Below are 18,373 nucleotides of genomic sequence, written 5' to 3'. Positions count from 1 at the left end.
CTGTGTCTGCCACCTCAATTCTGCTTCCCCATTGATAGACTTTCTTAATCATTGTATTTTTTTCTTTTTTAGTAAAAATCTAACTGTACAGGACAGATAAGTATGTAAATAAGTGATTATGCTTATGTATATGTTAATATTTATATGTAAAAAACATATGTATATAGGAAAGAGAATATGTCTCAAAGAATGTTTTAAAAACATTTCTTTCTTACAAATGCCCAGACAGAAAACTTACCCGAGCTGGTACTTGATTCAAACACAGGGGTTTCCTCTCGGATTTGGGCCGCTTGCGAGCGCCAGCCCAGGCTGTTTGGCAGCGTGCAGGGATTTGGAGCACGTCCAAGCTGGACGTGCAGCTCCTGCACAGGCGCGCGTTCCCCGTGCAACCCTGCGGGGCGCCCCCAGTGCCTTACCCGTCCAGGCAGCCTGAGACCCCGCGGTGCCCAAATGCAGTGCCCACGCGCCGCACTGCACCGCGGTGCCCAAACCCTGGGCTGCCCATGTGCTTCATCGCGCTGCGGTGTCAAACGTGGTACCCAAACTCTGCGCTGCCCACACACTGCACCGCGGTGCCCAAACCCTGCGCTGCCCACGAGCCGAGTGCGGCCACGGAGGGAGCTGGGGCCCCACACAGCGCGTTTCGAGGAGGCAGCCTAATCCAGCTGTGCATTGGAGCATTGTACACTTTATAAAAAGGAACTCTTGTAAATTTATGTAAAATAGAAACAAGAGAAAATGTTTTTTTCCAGAGGCCGCAGTGCCGTGACTTCCTTGTGCCCTCTGATATAGTCTCCTGCTACCCTACCCCAAATATGTAACGTTTGGTTCCGTGCCGAAGCAGTAACCGATGGGCCTGGGGCAGCGCCAGACGCTGATCGGTTACAGAATTTTACACATATTTTTGTATTGTGATTCATATGATATATATGGAAAGACTTTCTATTCATTTGTAAAATACATAAATAATTGTAAACTTTTAATAAAAAGAACTGTTTTAAACCTTCAGAACAGACCGGTTGCCCTGGGACGCGGGTGCCGTCGCGGGTCGCTCCCGCTCTGCAGGGCCGGTCCCGGCCCGGTCCGGTCCGGCCCGCGGGCAGCGCGCGGAGCCGCCGCCGCCTCGGGCCGCGGGGGGGCGCGGGGCGGGACGGGGCGGAGCGGAGCGGAGCGGAGCGGAGCGGCCGCTGCGGAGCCGCCGCAGCCCCCGACGCCAGGCGGGAGCCGCGCGGGACGGTCCCCGTCCCGGTCGTGGTGCCGGTCCTGGTGCTGGTCCCGGTGCCGATGGCGGCGCGGCGGGAGGAGCCGCTCCCCGCCTGCTTCGCGGGCCTGGGCGCGGGCAGCCCGCGGCCGCGGCAGAAGCGCGGTGGGATGTTCTGCAGCGTGGCCGACGCCTTCGACAGCAAAACCCTGGACCTGGCCTCGCTGCGCGGCGGCCCCGCCGGCCCCCGCAGCGCCCCGACCTCGAGCCCAGACGTGACTGCGAGCCCGGCTCCGACCCAGGCTGCGAGCCCCGCTCCGAGCCCCGCTCCGAGCTCGCCCCTGCCTCCCAGCCCGGCCCCCGCGGTGGCCGCGGCGCTGCCCGGCGCCGGGGAGCAGGTACGGGGGGACACGCGCAGCCCCTCGGGCAGCGCGGCCGCCGCGCGGGTCCCCCGCGTCCCCGGGGGCCGGGACAGCCGGACCCGGCTGCGCAGAGCGGCCCCCGGCCCGGGGGCTGTTCGCGCCCCTGGGGGCTCCGCGCGGGCTGCGCCGGGGCCGCTCGCGGGGCGCAGGTGGCGGCGCCGTCGGAGCGCGCGGCCGGGCAGGGGGAGCCACCGAGGCGCCGCGGGGCCGCGCACGGGCGCGCGCGCGCACAAAGCGCCCGAGCGGAGCGGAGCGGAGCGGAGCGGAGCGGAGCGGGGATGTCGGCGGCGGGCAGGAGGAGCGGCGCGGTGAGCGCGGTGAGCGCGGGGCGCGGGGCGCTCGCTGCGGGGCCGGGCGGCTCCGGGCTCCTCTCGCGGCCGCGGCCGCTGCTCCGCGCTGCCCGTCGCGGCCGGGGCTGTTCGGCCCGCGCTGCCTCGTCCCGCGGCCGCTCTGTGCCGAGGCTGCCCCGGGGCTGAGCCCCGGCGCTGCCGCTTCCCGCAGAGCTGCGGAGCGGCCCCCTCGGCCGCGCCGGGGGCTCCTGGGGTCGGCGCTCGGGGTCGGCGGCTCCGCTGCCCGCGCCGCAGCCGCGCTCGGGGCTCCTCGGCCGCTTTGTTTTGTCTCGCTCAGTGAAAAGCGAGTCCCGGGGGCGCGTCTCGCAGACGAGACTCGCGCGTTTGCGGGTGGTGAAGCCGGAGCTTGGCCCCTGGCTGCTGCCTTGGCGGCTCTGACCGGGCTTTGTGCGAGGAGGGCCGCGCCAGCCCTTTGTTGTCGTCCCCACACGCAGAGGACCCTCTCGGCGCCTCCACCTCCCCCTGGGACAAGGGCCCCCGAGCTCAGCGATGGGGTCTGAGGTGGGACTGGGGCAACGAGTAACTGCGTCTGCAGGGTCTGTGTTGCCCGACAGCAAAAGGGATGGGGGTCCAGAGAAGAGCACAAATGTTATGTATTTTGCAAAATAGACCTGGCTCTGATACAGAGTAGCTTGGATGTTAAACTGAATTTGGTGACTGAAGTGCAAAATTTACATCCCAGCCTTAAGGAAAGCTCCTGGTGAGCAAAGCAGCATCTAGACAATGTCATCTTAAAACGATGAAAACAAAACAATGTTTTTTTCCATCAGAGTGAGCCGCTCCTAATCAAGGGAGGCAAAGTCGTCAACGATGATCAGTCATTCTACGCTGACATCTTAGTGGAGGATGGCCTGATAAAGTAAGTGACAAGCCGCTGTTTCCACGGGGCATGTGGTGCCCCTTGGTGTGCCCGCTGTGGTGCTGGCGGCACCGCGTCCCACCGGCACTGTCCTTGCAGGCAGGTCGGGGAGCAGCTGCAGGTGCCCAGTGGCACCCGGACGCTGGATGCCTACGGGCAGCTGGTGCTGCCGGGGGGCCTGGACCCGCACACGCGGCTGCGGGCGCCGGGGATGGCTCCGGCCGACGACTTCCAGCGCGGCACCGAGGCGGCGCTGGCCGGCGGCACCACCATGATCAGTAAGGGGTGGCGGGGGGCCGGGCCCCATCCTGGCTGCGCTGCAGGCGGCTCCCGCATCCCCTTGTGCGGTGCAGCCCGGAGCAGCTCCGGGCGCCACTGACGCCATCCCGTCCCTGCAGTCGACCACGTGCTGCCAGAGCCGGGCACCGCGCTGCTGGATGCCTACGAGCGCTGGCGCGAGGCTGCCGCCGGCCAGGCCTGCTGCGACTACGCGCTGCACCTCGACGTCCCCCGCTGGCACGAGGGCCTCGCCGAGGAGCTGGAGGCCCTGGTGAAGGACAAGGGTATGGTCCCCCCCATCACATTGCGAGTTAGTGCGTTGTGGTAGCGCTCTGTTTCGCTGCTTGCAGCTGTACTCGCAGAGCTGCGGTGTTACTGTGGGTCTTGCAAGCAACAGCTTCAATTAATGCTGAAATTTGCCGTGATTTCCCCGTTCCCAGAGCTTAAAGCAGGCATTTCCACATGCACATTCCCGTGAAATGCAGGTTATTTGCTGTAATTCTGCGTTGCTGTTGCCCTTGCCTGTGTAATGCACAGTCACGGTGCCTCCTGCACGGGGTTTTGTGAGAGCTTGGGCAATGCGCGGGGGGTGGCACCCAAGGCTGCGTTTCCAACAACCAGCTAATGTAGCCTGACATCGTCAACCCCTGAGCTGCTCCCATGCACGCCAACCTCACCGAGGTCTCCTTGGCAGGGGTGAACTCCTTCCTGCTCTTCATGGCCTACAAGGACAAGCTGCAGTGCTCCGACGCGCAGGTAAGGGCCGGGGGGCCGCGCCGCCCCTCCCCAGCCCGCGGCGGCGGCTCATGCCTCTTCTCCCCCGGCAGCTGTACGAGATCTTCAGTGCGCTCCGCGACTTGGGAGCCATTGCCCAGGTGCACGCTGAGAACGGCGACATCATCGACGAGGTAGAGCGCTAAATCCCTTCCGAGCAGGGGTCACACCGGGCCCTGGGCTGACGGGGAGGGTGCTGCCATCGGCAGACGGGCTGTGACCACCTGCTGGGAGGGGAAGCAGGGGCAGGGCCCTTCTGCATCTGTTTTCTGCTGTGAATTGGCTGGGGATCAGGGCACATCAGGTGGAGAACGTGCTTGGTGTGGCGGGCGTAGCGGTGCGTGCGCGCGGCGGCGCCGGTAGCGATGTGCGTTCCTGCGCGCGGCCGCGTTGGGCCGCCCTGGGGAGCCCGGCCGTGTCCGCCCACGCGCGGCCGGGGATTTGCCTGGCGGATTAGAGCGCTGCGGGGACCCGAGGGGGCGCGCGGTCCCCTGCGGCTCGTGCGTGCTCACTTCTCATTGCCGACACCTTGCAAGGGCCGTTCTGCAGGCCGCACGGTGATGAAAAAGTGGTGTTTTATCCCCGTATTTCCCTTTCTCAGGATTCCCATGTGTTTTTTGCTGACGTTGGAGAGAATTGGTGCTGCTGAACCAGCACCTAGTTCACCATGCAAGCAGGGAACACATGCTTGTTGATTTAACCTCTAGCCAAATGTTAACTATATCCCAGAAACAGATGGTAGAGGGTGGTGGTAGACTCACAATTCTTTCTAGTCGTGGTCACTTGCTGGCCAGGGTTAGGTGAGAGAAGGGTGTAAAATGAGAGCAAGCCCCAAGCCCAGCAGCAGGCGCGTTCGGCGGGTGTGAGCGAGCCAGCAGGACGGCCCCGGCCCCGTCCCCATCGGGGTGTCCTGTGCCCACCTCCCTGAGGCAGCCAGTGGCTTCTGTCCCTGCTGTTGGGGAGCCCTGGGAGCGGCACCAGGCAGCGATCGGGCCTCAGTGGGTGCCCGGGCGTCCCCAGGCCTGGCCCGTCCTGCGGGTGCTCCTGAGCGGGGCCGTGTCCGCGTGGTGCAGACGGCCCCTCCGTCCCGCTCACCGCTCTCCCGCGCGCTCAGGAGCAGAGGAGGCTGCTGGAGCTGGGCGTCACGGGCCCGGAGGGACACGTCCTCAGCCGCCCGGAGGAGGTAACGCCGCCACCCCCGGGCCCTCGCGCGCCGGAGCAGCCTCTGCTCACGGCCCCTCGGCGCCGAGCAGCGCCCTGAGGCCGGCGCTTGTCCGCTGCGCGGCACAGGTGGAGGCGGAGGCCGTGTACCGCGCCGTGACCATCGCGCGACAGGCCAACTGCCCCCTCTACGTCACGAAGATCATGAGCAAGGCTGCGGCCGACGTGCTGGCGCGCGCCAAGAGGAAGGGTGAGAGAAAACGGCTCTCGCCCGCCGGCACGGAGTGCGGCTGGCACCCCCGGGCGTGCCAAGGAGTGCCAGGCCGAGAGCTTGTGTTTTCCACACAAGTTTGTGTTTTCCACACAAATTAGAGCCACAAAGACCATTAAGAGCTGGGAGGCTGCACGTGTAGGACGGGCTGGAGGTTCAATCTGGCTGAGCTCCACGGGGTGAGCAGGGAGGTGAAGCCCGTGGGCAGGGGGCGCATGCTGAGGTGCAGGAGAAGGTAGGAAACCTTCCTGGCTGTGAGCGAGGTTGGGCCCTGGAGCGGGTTGTCAGGGAGGATGTGGAGCCCCCATCCTTGGGAGGCCCGATCCGACTGGACACGGTCCTGGTGCGTGAGCTGCTCCAGGGACCCTGCGAGCAGGGCTGGGAGCGGGAAGCCCGGGAGCGCTGAGGACGGGCACAGCCCGCAGGGCTGCCCGTGCTGGGGGCAGCCTGGCTGCTCACTCAGGGCTCTCCCGATGCTGCAGGCGCAGTCGTGTACGGGGAGCCCATCGCCGCCAGCCTGGGCACCGATGGCTCCCACTACTGGAGCAAGAACTGGGCCAAGGCCGCGGCCTTCGTCACCTCGCCGCCCGTCAGCCCCGACCCCACGACGCCCGACCATCTCTCCACGCTCCTGGCCTGGTAGGTTGGCACCGAGGGTGGATTTGGGTAGAGTCCATGGTGGCGGCCGCAGCGCGGTGGCCGGGCTTGAGGTGGCTGGAGCCGTGCGCCTGTCTCGATAGGTTCCCTGCCCGTAGGACAGAGCGAGTGCGAAGCTTGCAGAGCACTCGTGTCCTCTTGGCAGGCAACCTCATCCATGAGGAGCAGCGGGAAAGGAGGCTGCTTTTTTTGATGGTGTTGGCTAAATCTGATGCTGAAGCCACTTTCTTATCCTCTGGCCGCAGTGGGGATCTGCAGGTGACGGGCAGTGCTCACTGTGCCTTCACCACCGCGCAGAAGGCAGTGGGCAAAGACAACTTCACCCTCATCCCGGAGGGCACCAACGGCGTCGAGGAGCGCATGGCCATCGTCTGGGAGAAGTGCGTGGTAGGTACCGCGCTGGGGCGCCGGCACCGTGGTGGGTGCTGTTCAGGGCCCCCTTGGCTCAGGTGAGGTGCCGGCATCATCTCACATCTCTGTGGTGTTGTCTGGACCACTTTGGCTTTCCCTGTCTCCCTATCCTCAGCCACGTTGTGCTGAAGGTGAGGACTTCTGCATGGGGAACTGGAGCCTACTGATGGAATCTTGCTTTCCTAGACATTACCTTTCATGGGCCAGGGGAGCTAAGTCTCTATTGGGTTATTAGCCCACCGGGACAAGGTCAGCGCCCCCCTCCAACCTTGCTTCCCCCCGCAACTGCACACGCATCTCGTTCTCATCCCCTTTGATCCCGCTCTGGTCCTGGAGCCCTGTTCCTGCCCCGTGCAGCAGCCGAGCTCCGCAGGCCGGTCCTGCTGGTGCTCCGGTTGGACGGCAGGAGCGGTGGGGGCTCTCGCTGCGCTGCCGCCGGGAGACGCTCCCACCGCCTGGCCGTGCTCTGCCCTCCCTCCAGGTCTCGGGCAAGATGGACGAGAACGACTTTGTGGCCGTGACCAGCACGAACGCAGCCAAGATCTTCAACTGCTACCCCAGGAAGGGGCGCGTTGCCGTCGGGTCAGATGCCGACCTGGTTTTGTGGAATCCCAAGGCTACAAAGATTATCTCAGCAAAAACCCACAACTCGGTAAAGCGTCTCTACAATTGTTCCTTTATGAGTAGATTTTGCAGTCAGAGGCTGGTGGAGAGGGATGCAGAGCAGGTCCATGGTGTCTCCTTCACCAGCCATTGCAGGGTCCCAGCTACCTGTGTGTAGAGAGGTTCGGGTGTCTTTCCATGGTATGTCAAGCCTTGCAGGTGTCCCACCAGGAGCCACAACACAGCTGGCCGAGAGCCCAGGTGGGCTCCAGGTGCTGGCAGTAATGCAGGAGCTCGGTTAAGTCAAGGCAGACGTGCTTTCCAAAAACCGTGTTTTCTTTTACCAAGCTGTTTTCAATTGAAGAAAGTTACTGTGGTGTTTGAAATAGTCAATTGCTTTCTGTTAGAAATGGACACAGGTTGTTTCTTTGGTCCACAAAATGCATTTTTCTCTTTGGGAACACAGTGTTGTTTCAATGCAAAGTTTGCTTTTGAAAAGTTAGGGATTTTTTTGTGGGTTTTTTTTTTTTTTTTGGTTTGCTTGTTTGTTTGTTTGTTTGGAAAAGTTTGGTGGTGATGGTAATGGAGAGAGTTGAAAAAATTGTGTGACTTTGCATTCCCTGTATTCCTATTCCTATTTCCATCTTTATTTTGTTAGAAGAATTGAAATATCCCCCCGAAATTCAATAGCTTCTTTCACCAAACGGAGCATTTAAGCAAAGCAAACTGGGGTTTTGAGATAACAAATTGGTCATGGCAAAAACCCAGCGTGCTTCAGGAATGCCGTGTGTCTTTTGGAGAAGTACCAAATGCTTTCAGTACCTAATTCCACTCCAGTTTGCTGTATTTCATCCAATTATAGCTTCATTATTTCAAAAATAAAGGGCACGTTAAGGGACATATTGGTGCAAGGGCAGCAGCCTGCAGGGATGTGCGGGGCTGGAGCTGCAGCTTCTACCCTGGGTCTTGCCCTCATTCGTTACCTGCCTTTCCCAGAACGTGGAGTACAACATCTTCGAGGGACTCGAGTGCCACGGTGCGCCCAGCGTCGTCATAAGCCAGGGCCGGGTTGTGCTGGAGGACGGGATCCTCTCCGTCACCCCAGGCTCCGGACGCTTCATTCCCAGAAAAACCTTCCCAGACTTTGTCTATAAGAGGATAAAGGCAAGAAATCGGGTAAGGCGAACTTCACTTTTTTTTTTTTTTTTAAATGCCATTTGCAGCACTTTCTTGCAGCCACTGTTGGGCAGCATGACGCTGCAGCCGACTGGGACCGAAACCCCGGTAATGCCGTTACCACTAGTGCTGTTGCTGGTGTTGGAGATTGGGGGGTATCTGCCCTTCACATACCTAATTATTTTGAATAATCAGAAAAAGGTATATTCATGTTTAAATAAGGGACCTGTTTCTTTGCATAGGCAGATTGTGTTGGCCAGAATCTCGTGTTATTGGTATTGTATACCTATTGCAAAGCAAAAATGCACCCCAACCTGGGTCTGCTCATTTTGGTTGCAGCAGGAAGGAGGGATCTAGTGCCCATTTGTGCTGGAAACATCTGTTGTGGTGCTGACCTCCTGCTCTGGCTCTCTCAAACAAACAGAGGTGTCTTCCCTGCGGAAGATGGTGTGCATGATGCAGAGGGGAAGGTGGTGCGATTTGTAGTTTGAAACCCAGTGCTTCTTACACGAGCCCACTGCTTTGCCCTGTAGCTGGCCGAGGTCCACGGCGTCCCCCGAGGGCTCTACGACGGGCCGGTGCACGACGTGGTGGTGGCGGCCAAGGCTGCGGCGCCGGCGCCAGCCGCGCGCATCGTTCCCTGCGCCAGCAAAATCCCGGCGGTGCCTGTGCGCAACCTGCACCAGTCGGGGTTCAGCCTCTCCGGTAGGCTCTGCTGCCGCCCTGCCAGCTGGCTCACACGCGCCCACGTGCTGCCATGTGTGCCCGCACGCTCGTGTGCTCCTGCATGCTCCTGTGCACTCCCTCTTGCTCCCGCATACTCCCATGCTCTCCTGCACACTCCAGCATGTTCCTGCACTCTCCTGCATGCTCCCGCGCTATCCTGCATGCTCCCACATGCTCCCACGCTTTCCTGCATGCTCCTACACGCTCCCATGCTCTCCTGCGCGCTCCCGCACGCTCCCGCGTGCACTGGGGAGGGACGGGCATCGTGACCGTGAAGGAGGTGCGTGTTGGGTTAAGGGCAGGCGCTCAGCGTGCAGCAGGAGCAGGCAGGGCTCAGCAGCCGGCGCTGCTGCAGCCTCCGCTCCAGCCGGGCCGTGTCCAGGAGCGGCTCGTGCTGTGCGTGGCCGCGGCCGGCGGGCGCCGTGCGCCCCGCTGCAGCGTGTTCTCCCCGCAGGGTCGCAGGCCGACGACCACATCGCCCGGCGCACGGCGCAGAAGATCATCGCGCCCCCGGGCGGCCGCTCCAACATCACCTCTCTGTCCTAGCGGCTCCAGAGTCCCGTGGGTGCATGGGCGGGTGGCCCCTTTCCCACCCTCTTTGCTCGCCCATCACCAGGGCGTCCCGGCAGCCCCGGCTCCCGATCCCGCCCGGCACCGCGGTGTCTTCGGGCATCGCCGAAGCGCAGGAGGCGGCCGGGCACTGCCAGCCCCCTCCTTCTCCGTAGCGGAACATAGATGACAGGTAGCCGAGTCGTAGTGCTCCCCCGTGCTCCCTGCCCTGCGCCCAGCGGCCCCAGCCCTGAGCATGTGGGGGCTCCTCTCCGTCCCCGCGCCAGGGCGCACGCGGGTGCCGCGGCCTCCATGCGCCCTGTCCTGCAACCGCAGCCCCTGCCCTTCCGCCCGAGGGCTCCCAGCCCATGGGCACCTCGTGCCCGCCGTGCTCTGGTACTGCAGGAGGCAGCGAGCGAGGGGCGCTGATCTCCCCCCGCTGCCTGGGCTGCCTGCCCTGCTGCACCCGTGCCCAGGCTGCACGTGCCAACGCGTGCCCGTGTCCGGGCAGGACATGCTGCACAGGTGCCACCCGCTGCCGCCCACCGCCACGGCGCCGAAACGCAGCGTGGTGCAGCCCTTCCTCACTCCTGGTTTTTAGAGGTTATTTATACATTTTGGCAGGGACCGAGTCAGTCTTGCAGCCAGGGCGGCAGGTTTTAGGGCCAGCTACATTTGACAGACTCTTTTACAAGGTTTCTGTGACTGGTTTGTTATAGCTAAAGTGCTGTACAGCGAGGACAAGTGTCCGAGCCAGCTCACTCCATGTCTGTGCATGTCCCTTTCCCCTGATTCCCTGTGTGTTCATTGCTTCCAGTAAAGTGTGTTGGAAAACGTCATAGCAGAAGTGGGTCGTTAATCTTCACCTCTTTGTTGTTTCTCCTTCGTGCTGGTGAGTGACGCGGCGCCTCGATGCCGTTGCCATCCCCCGCTTTGACGGCAGCAGGAGCCCTCCCCGCTGCCGGGAGCAGCAGAGCCGCCGCGCTGCCCGCGCTGCCCGCGCGGCCGGTCCCGGGGCCGGGGAGCCCCGCAGTGCCCCTCCGCAGTCACCGGGGTGTCATCGAGGCCACCCTCTTGGTGCTGCGGAGCCGCAGGAGGCAGGAGGGCAGGAGGGCCGCCCTGCCGTGCGCGCCCGCCCCGGCCTGCCCGCTGCTGCTGCCGCCTCCCCGGGCCCGCGGCCGCGCAGACGGGGCTGCAGCGCGGCGTGACGGGGCCCGACCGCACGCGATGGGGCCCGACCCAACGCGACGGGGCAGCCCCGTCTGCTCCAGCCGCCACTGCCCTAGCAATGACTGCAAACGCCTGGCAATGTTAAAAATACACATTTATTACTCCACATAGGCAATGGCGTCTCGCGGTATCTGCAAAAAACACAAATCCGTCCTCGTGACGTAAATAATCTCCTGTGACATGGGATTTTTTTTTCTCATGCAATTAAAAATTACTGAAATGTATTAACCTAAAATACAAAGATAAACTTTACATGTCTGATTTCCACAGAAATAATCTTTTAAAAATAGCCTGCCCAGGCTTCAGGATTTTAGCATGGCCCAGTGTCAAGTTCATATTGCAGGTGTTTTTGCTATATTATTTGACTACTTCTACTCACTTTTGGCAAGGTAGAGGCTAATAGAGACCTGGCATCAAAAATCAAACTTTTGGGCCTGACCTGGTATTTCTTTCCTATGCAAAGTTCCCAGGGAAGTTTGCAGAATTCAATGGAAACACATAAAAATATACAACTTTCCAAAACTTCGTAATACAACAGAGGTAAGAAAACACCTTATGGCAAGGAGTCTAGGTGAGTAATTCATGGACGATGGAGACTTTCCACAGTGGATAACGGAGCACCCTGTATAAATCCGTCATACAAAAAATACACATATTTAAATATTTATAAGCAGAAAAATCCCGTATCCCGGTTCTCCTGGAGCCGTCGCTCGCGCTGCAGCCCGTGAGCCGCCGCGCCGGGACGCGGCGCAGAGACCCCCGGTGACGCAGGTTCCGTGCGAGCAGGACTGAGCGGGGCCCGAGGGGCCGCGGTACCAGCCCGATCCCCGAGACCCCGCGGTGGGTTTTTAGCAATGGGGCAAGCCCAACTATTCCTTACAGTTTTTCCCTTTTACAATCGCTCTTTCCCTGTGATTTCTTCCCCAGGGCCTGTGCGTAAACACGCGTCAATACGGCCTCCTTCCCATACATCATTCAAGACTGAAAAAACACTTAAAGATTTAAATTGCATCACGCTCGCGCCATTTCCAGCACAGCGGGCCCCGGAGTTAAGACGTGTCTTTTCTCCTCCTTGGTGAGGATTTAGAAGTGGGTTTATGTGAGGCCCAACAAGCTCTTCTAGACTTCGTGTCCCCAGGGAATATTTGGGGGGCGTTTCAGCAACTCTTTCTGAAAGTTCAGAACTTGGCCCCCTATTTATTTATTTCACCCTAGAAGCAGCAAGTGCACGATGCTTTCACTTATACAAGGCATTGCTTTTTGGGGAGTATGTTGCAGTACCCACATCTCCCACCTACGGTGCCATTTGGTCCAAACCTGTGTTATGCTCCCTGCCATTCTGCTATTCTCAAATTTTTGTTACTAAAAGTTTATTTACAAAAAGAAGATAAATAGTGAAATGGAGTTTACAGGAAGAAAAGAAACAGCAGCTCTTCCTCCCAGCAGGAGAGGATGCGGGAGCCCCGGCTGCTCCACCCGGCGCGAGGGCGGTCGCTCCTCGGGGGACACCCGCCAGCAGGGCAGGGGCCCCCTTGGTGCCGCCGCCGCCGCGCGCCCTTCGCCTGCGCTGCCCTGCGAGAGCCCGTGCGAGCGGGACGGGAGCCGCGGCCCCGCCGGCCGTGCCTGCTCCGCGAGCCCTCCTGCGCAGGGCCCCTGCAAACGGGCTCGGCCCCGTGTTAGCCACTTACTGGTTTCCACATAAAACTGTGGAAAGTAGATGCTCTGTGTCGCGTTTCATCTGAAATGGCCTCAGTCTGGTTAGGCCTTTCTAGTTCAATAAGGGGACCTCAAAACTAAGCAAAATCTCCCCTGAAAGAGCGTGGATCCATTAAAAACGCTGTCTATCCCTTTTTCATGAGCTGCAACACGGACACGGCTGCAGGAAGCCCCCGGTGCCTGCAGCAAGCAGGTGTGGAGCGCACGGAGGCCAGCGCGGGCGCAGTGACACCCGCGTGCGGCGCGGCGGCCGCGGGGCCCTCGGGGCAGCCGCGGTGCCGGGAGCAGCCGCGATGGCAGCAAGGGCTGGCGGCGCAGCCAGGAGGGGCCATAGCCACAGCCACAGCGAGGAAGGGCTGGCCAGGAAGTTAAAACAGGCGGTGGGAAACTATGTACAGTGCTGTCACTTTGTGTTCAAAATAAATTAACAGAGGGTGCAATAAGGCATTCCCCTCTTTTCATGACTGAGCTGCATTTTAAGGCCACCTGCTCTGCTGCCAGTAAATCCGAGGCTCCGGGCAGCCTCCGGAGCGGGCGGGCAGCGGCAGAGGGGGCTGATCCGTTTGCGCAGCTCCCTGCGAGGCCTCGGCGCAGCCAGGCGACGCTGCCCGTGCGCGCTCCACGCCGTGCGCTCCACGCCGCGCGCTCCACGCCGTGCGCTCCACGCAGGCTCACGGCCACGCGTGCAGGACGCGGCGCGGCTCCCGGCCAGCAGCGCAGCACGAGCCCCACGGCTCTGCTTTGCAAGGGGCTCCCATCACCCCAGCAGCAGGGAAGGCCAAAGTGAGCCAGAGACCTCCTGCTCTTCCTCCTCCTCTACACCCAAGCACGGAGCTTGTCCAGGCGCTGCATCAAAAACACATCCACAGCAGCTGCTGCTACCAAAGAGCAGGGGAAGAAGCCGCCCTGCTCCCCGTGGGAGCTGCAGGATAAGTGTCCTCCTGCGGCAGCCCCATGCCCGCCCTGCGCTGCCGACGCGGGCTGGGCAGCCCTAGCTGCTGCCCGACGAGGAGCACACGGAGCTGCACATGGTCAGGTTCAGGCTCGCGGCCTCCGCCTCGTCGGGGGCTTCAGGGGGAGACGTGGGCTCGCTCGGCTGCTCTTGGCTCCTCTTTAGTCTGCAGAAGAGAGGAATGAGGTGTTGTATGGTGTCCTCAATGAAAGACACGGCCCGACCCCAGGTATACGAGACACATGCTTCCAGATCGGATGTAAGGGGTAGATCCTTACATGGGCTGAAATATGAGTGAAACTCCCCCAAATGCACTGGGGTACTCCCAGAGACTGCCCAAAGCTGCCACCGCCTGCCTGGACCTTGGCCACAGACACAGAGCTTTTGCCCCGCAGGAGTCAAGTAACAGCCCTCTGCTGCCAAGAGAGTCAAGAAAAAGGATCTTTCTGTCCCCAAATACCCCACACTCACTTCTCTCGGTTAAAAATGACAAAGTCCTGCTGGATTGCTTCAAGGCATTCTTGGAGATAGTCGTTCTCCTGTTGAAGAAGAAGAAAGCAGGTGTAAGAAGTGCTGCTGCATGGCCTTGCCCCCCTGCAGCTGCCGGTGCTCCTGCCCGCTTGCGCCGATGTGCGCCACCACTGCGAACACCTAGGCAGACCACGGAGGCGTCCTCCGCCACCTCCACGGGGCACCTTCACCACCTCCATGGGGCACCTTCACCACCTCCATGGGGCACCTTCACCACCTCCACGGGGCACCTTCACCACCTCCATGGGCCACCTTCATCACCTCCACGGGGCACCTTCACCACCTCCACGGGGCACCTTCACCACCTCCATGGGGCACCTTCATAACCTCCACGGGGCACCGTCATCACCTCCACGGGGCACCTTCACCACCTCCATGGGCCACCTTCATCACCTCCACGGGGCACCTTCATCACCTCCACGGGGCACCTTCACCACCTCCACGGGGCACCTTCACCACCTCCATGGGGCACCTTCATAACCTCCACGAGGCACCGTCATCACCTCCACGGGGCATCTCCGCCACCTCCATGGGGCACCTTCACCACCTCCACGGGGCACCTTCACCACCTCCACGGGGCACCTGCAGCAGCACCAGCTGCCCTAGTCTGACCCTGAGCTCTTGCCCTCTCGAGTGCAGGGCAATGGGTACCCCTCTCAAAGCCCTGAGAACTGCACAAAATGGGTGGCTAAAATACACAGTCATCCTGGAAATTATGCCCTAGGTCTTGGCATGTGAAGTGCCTTCAACTGTGTTGGCAGCAAAACCTCCGAGAGTTATTTTCAAGTTAGCTTATTCCGATTTTTTTCCCCCGGTTCCTGATTCATTCCTTGGCCGTTTACATTAAGTCTCATTGACTGCAGCATTAACTGCTGAGGAAGGACGCACTCCACTGCACTTACCTGGTGCAGCCAGGCAAAAATCTTAGCAGATACTTCCTGCTGCTCCCCAATAATGGATATTCTTATTCCCAATGGAGGAAAGAAATTTGTTTCCCTTATTTTGGTATTTTTAACTAAGGTAGGGAACATGGGAGCAGCTGTTCAGGTAGAATGAATACTCCCTCACATATGATTCCCTGAACATCTGCTTTAGCTGCAAATACCCCCTACGAAATACTGAGTTTCTCCTTGACCTGTGGTGCCTGGATCTCTCTTGCTCTCCTTTGAAGTTCCAAGGTATGGATTAATGTGGAAGAGATCTACTAGGCTTACATAAGATGAACATTTGGTTGTCAGGACGATTCCATTTGGCAAATGTTTCTATTAAAATAAATCAGCACGGGAAGTCATTGCCACAGCAACAGCCGCGCTCCACCTCCAAACACAGTCCCTCTGCTTCTCGTCCCGTGGCCGGTTACTGCTGGACTGCACTCACCGACTGGGAGCTGTCCTTGCTGTTGTCCCTCGACTTGTTCTTTGCAAGCCTCTTCTTCTTCTTGTGCAGTGGCCGCGACTCCAGAATCATCTCCTCCAGCTCGAAGGTAGGGTCGCAGTGCAGGCGGCCCTTCTGCAGGGGTACAAGACACCATGGGGAGATTAGATAGTGCTCAGGGAAGAGATTCTCTCTTCAGCAACACATTCAGAGACTCCCTCCAAGCCAGGAGGCCTCTGCAGAGGATAAGAGCCGAACGAGCAAGCGGGTCGCTGGCCCGAAGGGGCACTCACGTTGGGCACAAAGCCCGGCTCCACCTTCTTGTCGCAGACGTCGCTCCACGCCACGGCGCACAGGTAAGCGGAGGCCTGGACGTCGGCGAGGCAGGAGAAGCGATGCTCGGGGTTCACGGTCAGCAGCTGAAACGACACGCGGCCCCGCGGCGCCTGAGCAGCACGAGGGCAGAGACCCGTCCTGCCCGCGCAACGCAGCTCCGCACGGAGCAGAGAGCGGCTGGGGGAAGCGCCAAGCGCTTCACACTGAAAATGAGCACAACGCCCCGGCAAGCGCAGCGCGCTCATGCCATGAGCGCTGCTTTGCTTCCTCCCGTGCCTGCTTGGGCCACACAGCCGGCCACGGCGTGGCCACGTGCCGGCCGGCCCACTCGCGCCAGCACAACCACGGGCACAGACACCGCAGCTTCGCCCTGCTCTGGGCTTTGCTCTTTCACAGCAATGTTCATGTCCTGAGCGCCTCATCCTCTCAGGATCAAGCTCCACGTGTCCTACTTCCAAAGAACTTCTGTGAAATGAGTATTTTCTGATCCCCACACACACGGAGTATGAAGTACACAGAAAAATCATTCAAAACGACCTCTTGGCCTGTCTGCTCAGCTGAGACACCAACTTGAAGACACATCTGATTTTTCAAAGCATTCAGCGCTGGGTACCACACTGTATGTCCAAGCCATGGCTGCCACTGGTTTTACTCATTGCTTTTAGTGAACAACATCTGATTGATGGACTATGCATAGTAATAACCAACCCTACAGAATGCCCTTGTAAGGGCTTATTTTCTTTAAAAAAAAAGTGTATTTCGAAGCAGGGTAGTAGAGATGGTTATAACCTTTTTTGCAGAAAACCAAATCAGTCTCAGCACTTTTCCAAAGCCAAAGCTGAGCATGAGAGCAGACGGCCGCATGCCTCCCACTGCCCCAGTTCAGAGAACATGTTCATGTGGGCTAAAGTAAGCCAATGTGTCCTTGCATCCTGCTTACAGAAATCAAAACACGATGCTCCTGATAGCAGCATGGGCAAGAAAACTGCTTTGATACCAAAGTCTCCCCACAGCAATACTAATTACTTGACCATCTCTTGGCACTTAGAAATCTTCCTTCACGCTTTGTTTTGCTGTGCAACAGATTTGCAGTCAGCTGTGGCACACGACAGCCTCTTATGGGTGACACCAGTGCTCCTTTCTGACCAATGCTTCCTTTTCTCTGGTCTGTGTTACAGAAAAAGAGGTCTCATCCCTATCTGGTATATCATAGAGTCTAAATAAGCAATACAAATCCCTAGGCAGCAAAAGTTGCCACTATGAAGCCCCCAAAACCTCTCTACAATCTCCTGCAAAATGCTCTAGAGATATATTCAGTTCTGGTTAAAATTAGCTCTACTTGCAACTACTGTCTGGATGAACTTTTAAGGTAATTTTCTTCACTCCATAAAATTATCTTTATCTTTAAAATTACAGTGAGGGTATCTACCATTCGAGGGTAAAGCCACCACTTTACAGGGTGAGTCTGCACACTTGCCTGGCTGTAGCTCTCCTGGAGTTGTGCAGAGATGAGAAGTTACTGGACTTGGAAGCCCTGACAGCTCTAGGTGTGCACAGTGCATGCACAGAGTGTGTGTGTGTGTGTGTGTGTGTGTGTGTGTGTGTATTTTTGTGTGTGTATATATAAACGGCTATTGATATTTTCTGGTTAGACATTTAATTTCCACAGATATTTTTTAAAGCATGTGTTCCCCAACTCAACCCAGTAGATGGCATTGTGATCTAGCTGAATAATTTTTACTGCAACAATAACTAACAACTGTTTCTCGTTAAAATAAAATCTAATTATGTAAATTGTCCACCCAACATTAACTTAAATTGCAGTCGTTGACTTGCTGTCAGCACAATGTATATCTTTTTTATAGCACACTGATCAGTGACTTTTCTGCATTTTCAAGCAAGCAAAAGCTAAACAACAAAGAGAAACTTTCTAGCTGTAAAAATGCAATTAAAGCAACAGACTGCCCCACATTTTTATATACATATATAAAACCACGCCAAAAAGCCTATTTACCTTTCTTAGCAGGGCAACCATTTCCTTTGACCATGCAGACGAGTACTGGACACTCACAGTACTGAAGAGCTGGACTAAAGACTCTACTGGGTTACTGGAGTGGATATCATATGGTCTCTGAGACGGAAAAAAAAAAACATGGAAATATGAGAAAATATTTACTTCTCTTTCTGAAGTTCACTACAAAAGCATAGTCTAAAGGATGGTACAAAACCCCTTACCCATCCTCGAAGAAGTTCATAGGCCATAATGCCCAAGGACCACCAGTCAACTTCAAAGGAGTAACCCGTGCCACCATTCATGAACGAATGAAAGATCTCTGGAGCTAAACAGAAAGCATAAAAATAAGATTCACAACTGCCATTTGCTTCTCTTTCAATGAACTATTTCATATAAGCCACTACGCAAATGTTATCATGACTTTCATGCATTAAAGCCACAGGGTCTTTGCAAGAAGGCTGAAGCGGGCAGGGTCTCTCCTCCCCGCGCCGGTCGCTGCCAAGCCCTGCGGTTACAGGGGCCTGGGGAGCCCTTGCTCCTCACCAAAGGGCAGAAGAACCCTGGTCACTGCCCGGGGAAGGACCAAGCCCCAGCTCAAAACAGCATCAGGAGTCACAGGGAGATGGAGAAGCCGGGCAAACACAACCGGATCACAAGGGATCTTCTGAGACCAATTCATTCAATTCTGGAGTTTTGCAAGCTCAAACAATTCGGCTCTGCTGAATGACTTGGGTGCATGCATTAATGCGTTCGATTAATTCAGCTCCTTGTGACAGATACC

General features: G+C 58.3%; 2 protein-coding genes across 2 annotated transcripts in view; one reads left to right on the top strand and one right to left on the bottom strand.

Annotated features, from left to right (window-relative positions):
* The first annotated feature begins 1,869 nt into the window (after positions 1-1,869).
* Positions 1,870-9,451, top strand: DPYSL4 (dihydropyrimidinase like 4). The gene is made up of 14 exons (XM_088519989.1): positions 1,870-1,931; positions 2,744-2,832; positions 2,932-3,110; positions 3,231-3,395; positions 3,806-3,867; positions 3,939-4,019; positions 5,000-5,068; positions 5,176-5,296; positions 5,800-5,956; positions 6,220-6,361; positions 6,867-7,037; positions 7,985-8,164; positions 8,698-8,869; positions 9,345-9,451. The coding sequence occupies exons 1-14, from the start codon at positions 1,902-1,904 to the stop codon at positions 9,434-9,436; spliced, it is 1,710 nt and encodes a 569-aa protein (XP_088376115.1). The 5' UTR covers positions 1,870-1,901; the 3' UTR covers positions 9,437-9,451.
* Positions 9,452-13,368: 3,917 nt separating this feature from the next.
* The window catches only part of STK32C (serine/threonine kinase 32C), a 75,624-nt gene continuing 70,619 nt past the window's right edge, over positions 13,369-18,373 (bottom strand). The window contains exons 7-12 of the mRNA XM_088520025.1: positions 17,814-17,917; positions 17,593-17,709; positions 15,536-15,661; positions 15,246-15,377; positions 13,809-13,876; positions 13,369-13,503 (exon numbers count right to left, since the gene is read on the bottom strand). Of these exons, the coding sequence (XP_088376151.1) occupies positions 13,377-13,503; positions 13,809-13,876; positions 15,246-15,377; positions 15,536-15,661; positions 17,593-17,709; positions 17,814-17,917 (674 nt within the window). The 3' untranslated portion in view covers positions 13,369-13,376. The remainder of the gene's footprint in view (positions 13,504-13,808; positions 13,877-15,245; positions 15,378-15,535; positions 15,662-17,592; positions 17,710-17,813; positions 17,918-18,373) is intronic.

This window comes from Tinamus guttatus, unplaced genomic scaffold (genome assembly GCF_059628265.1).
Source record: "Tinamus guttatus ecotype Peru unplaced genomic scaffold, ASM5962826v1 Tinamus_guttatus_pri_ptg000079l, whole genome shotgun sequence".
Classification (NCBI taxonomy): Eukaryota; Metazoa; Chordata; class Aves; order Tinamiformes; family Tinamidae; genus Tinamus; species Tinamus guttatus.
Note: the sequence above shows the minus strand (reverse complement) of the source record. Positions and strands in the feature narration are given on the sequence as shown.

What these genes read in the sequence shown, in the direction of transcription:
- DPYSL4 (XM_088519989.1), top strand. Translation starts at nt 1,902, where the DNA reads ATGTCGGCGGCGGGCAGGAGGAGCGGCGCG. An exon ending in GTGGAGGATGGCCTGATAAA is followed by an intron (nt 2,833 to 2,931) that starts GTAAGTGACAAG and finishes CTGTCCTTGCAG; the next exon opens with GCAGGTCGGGGAGCAGCTGC. An exon ending in GGCGCGCGCCAAGAGGAAGG is followed by an intron (nt 5,297 to 5,799) that starts GTGAGAGAAAAC and finishes CCGATGCTGCAG; the next exon opens with GCGCAGTCGTGTACGGGGAG.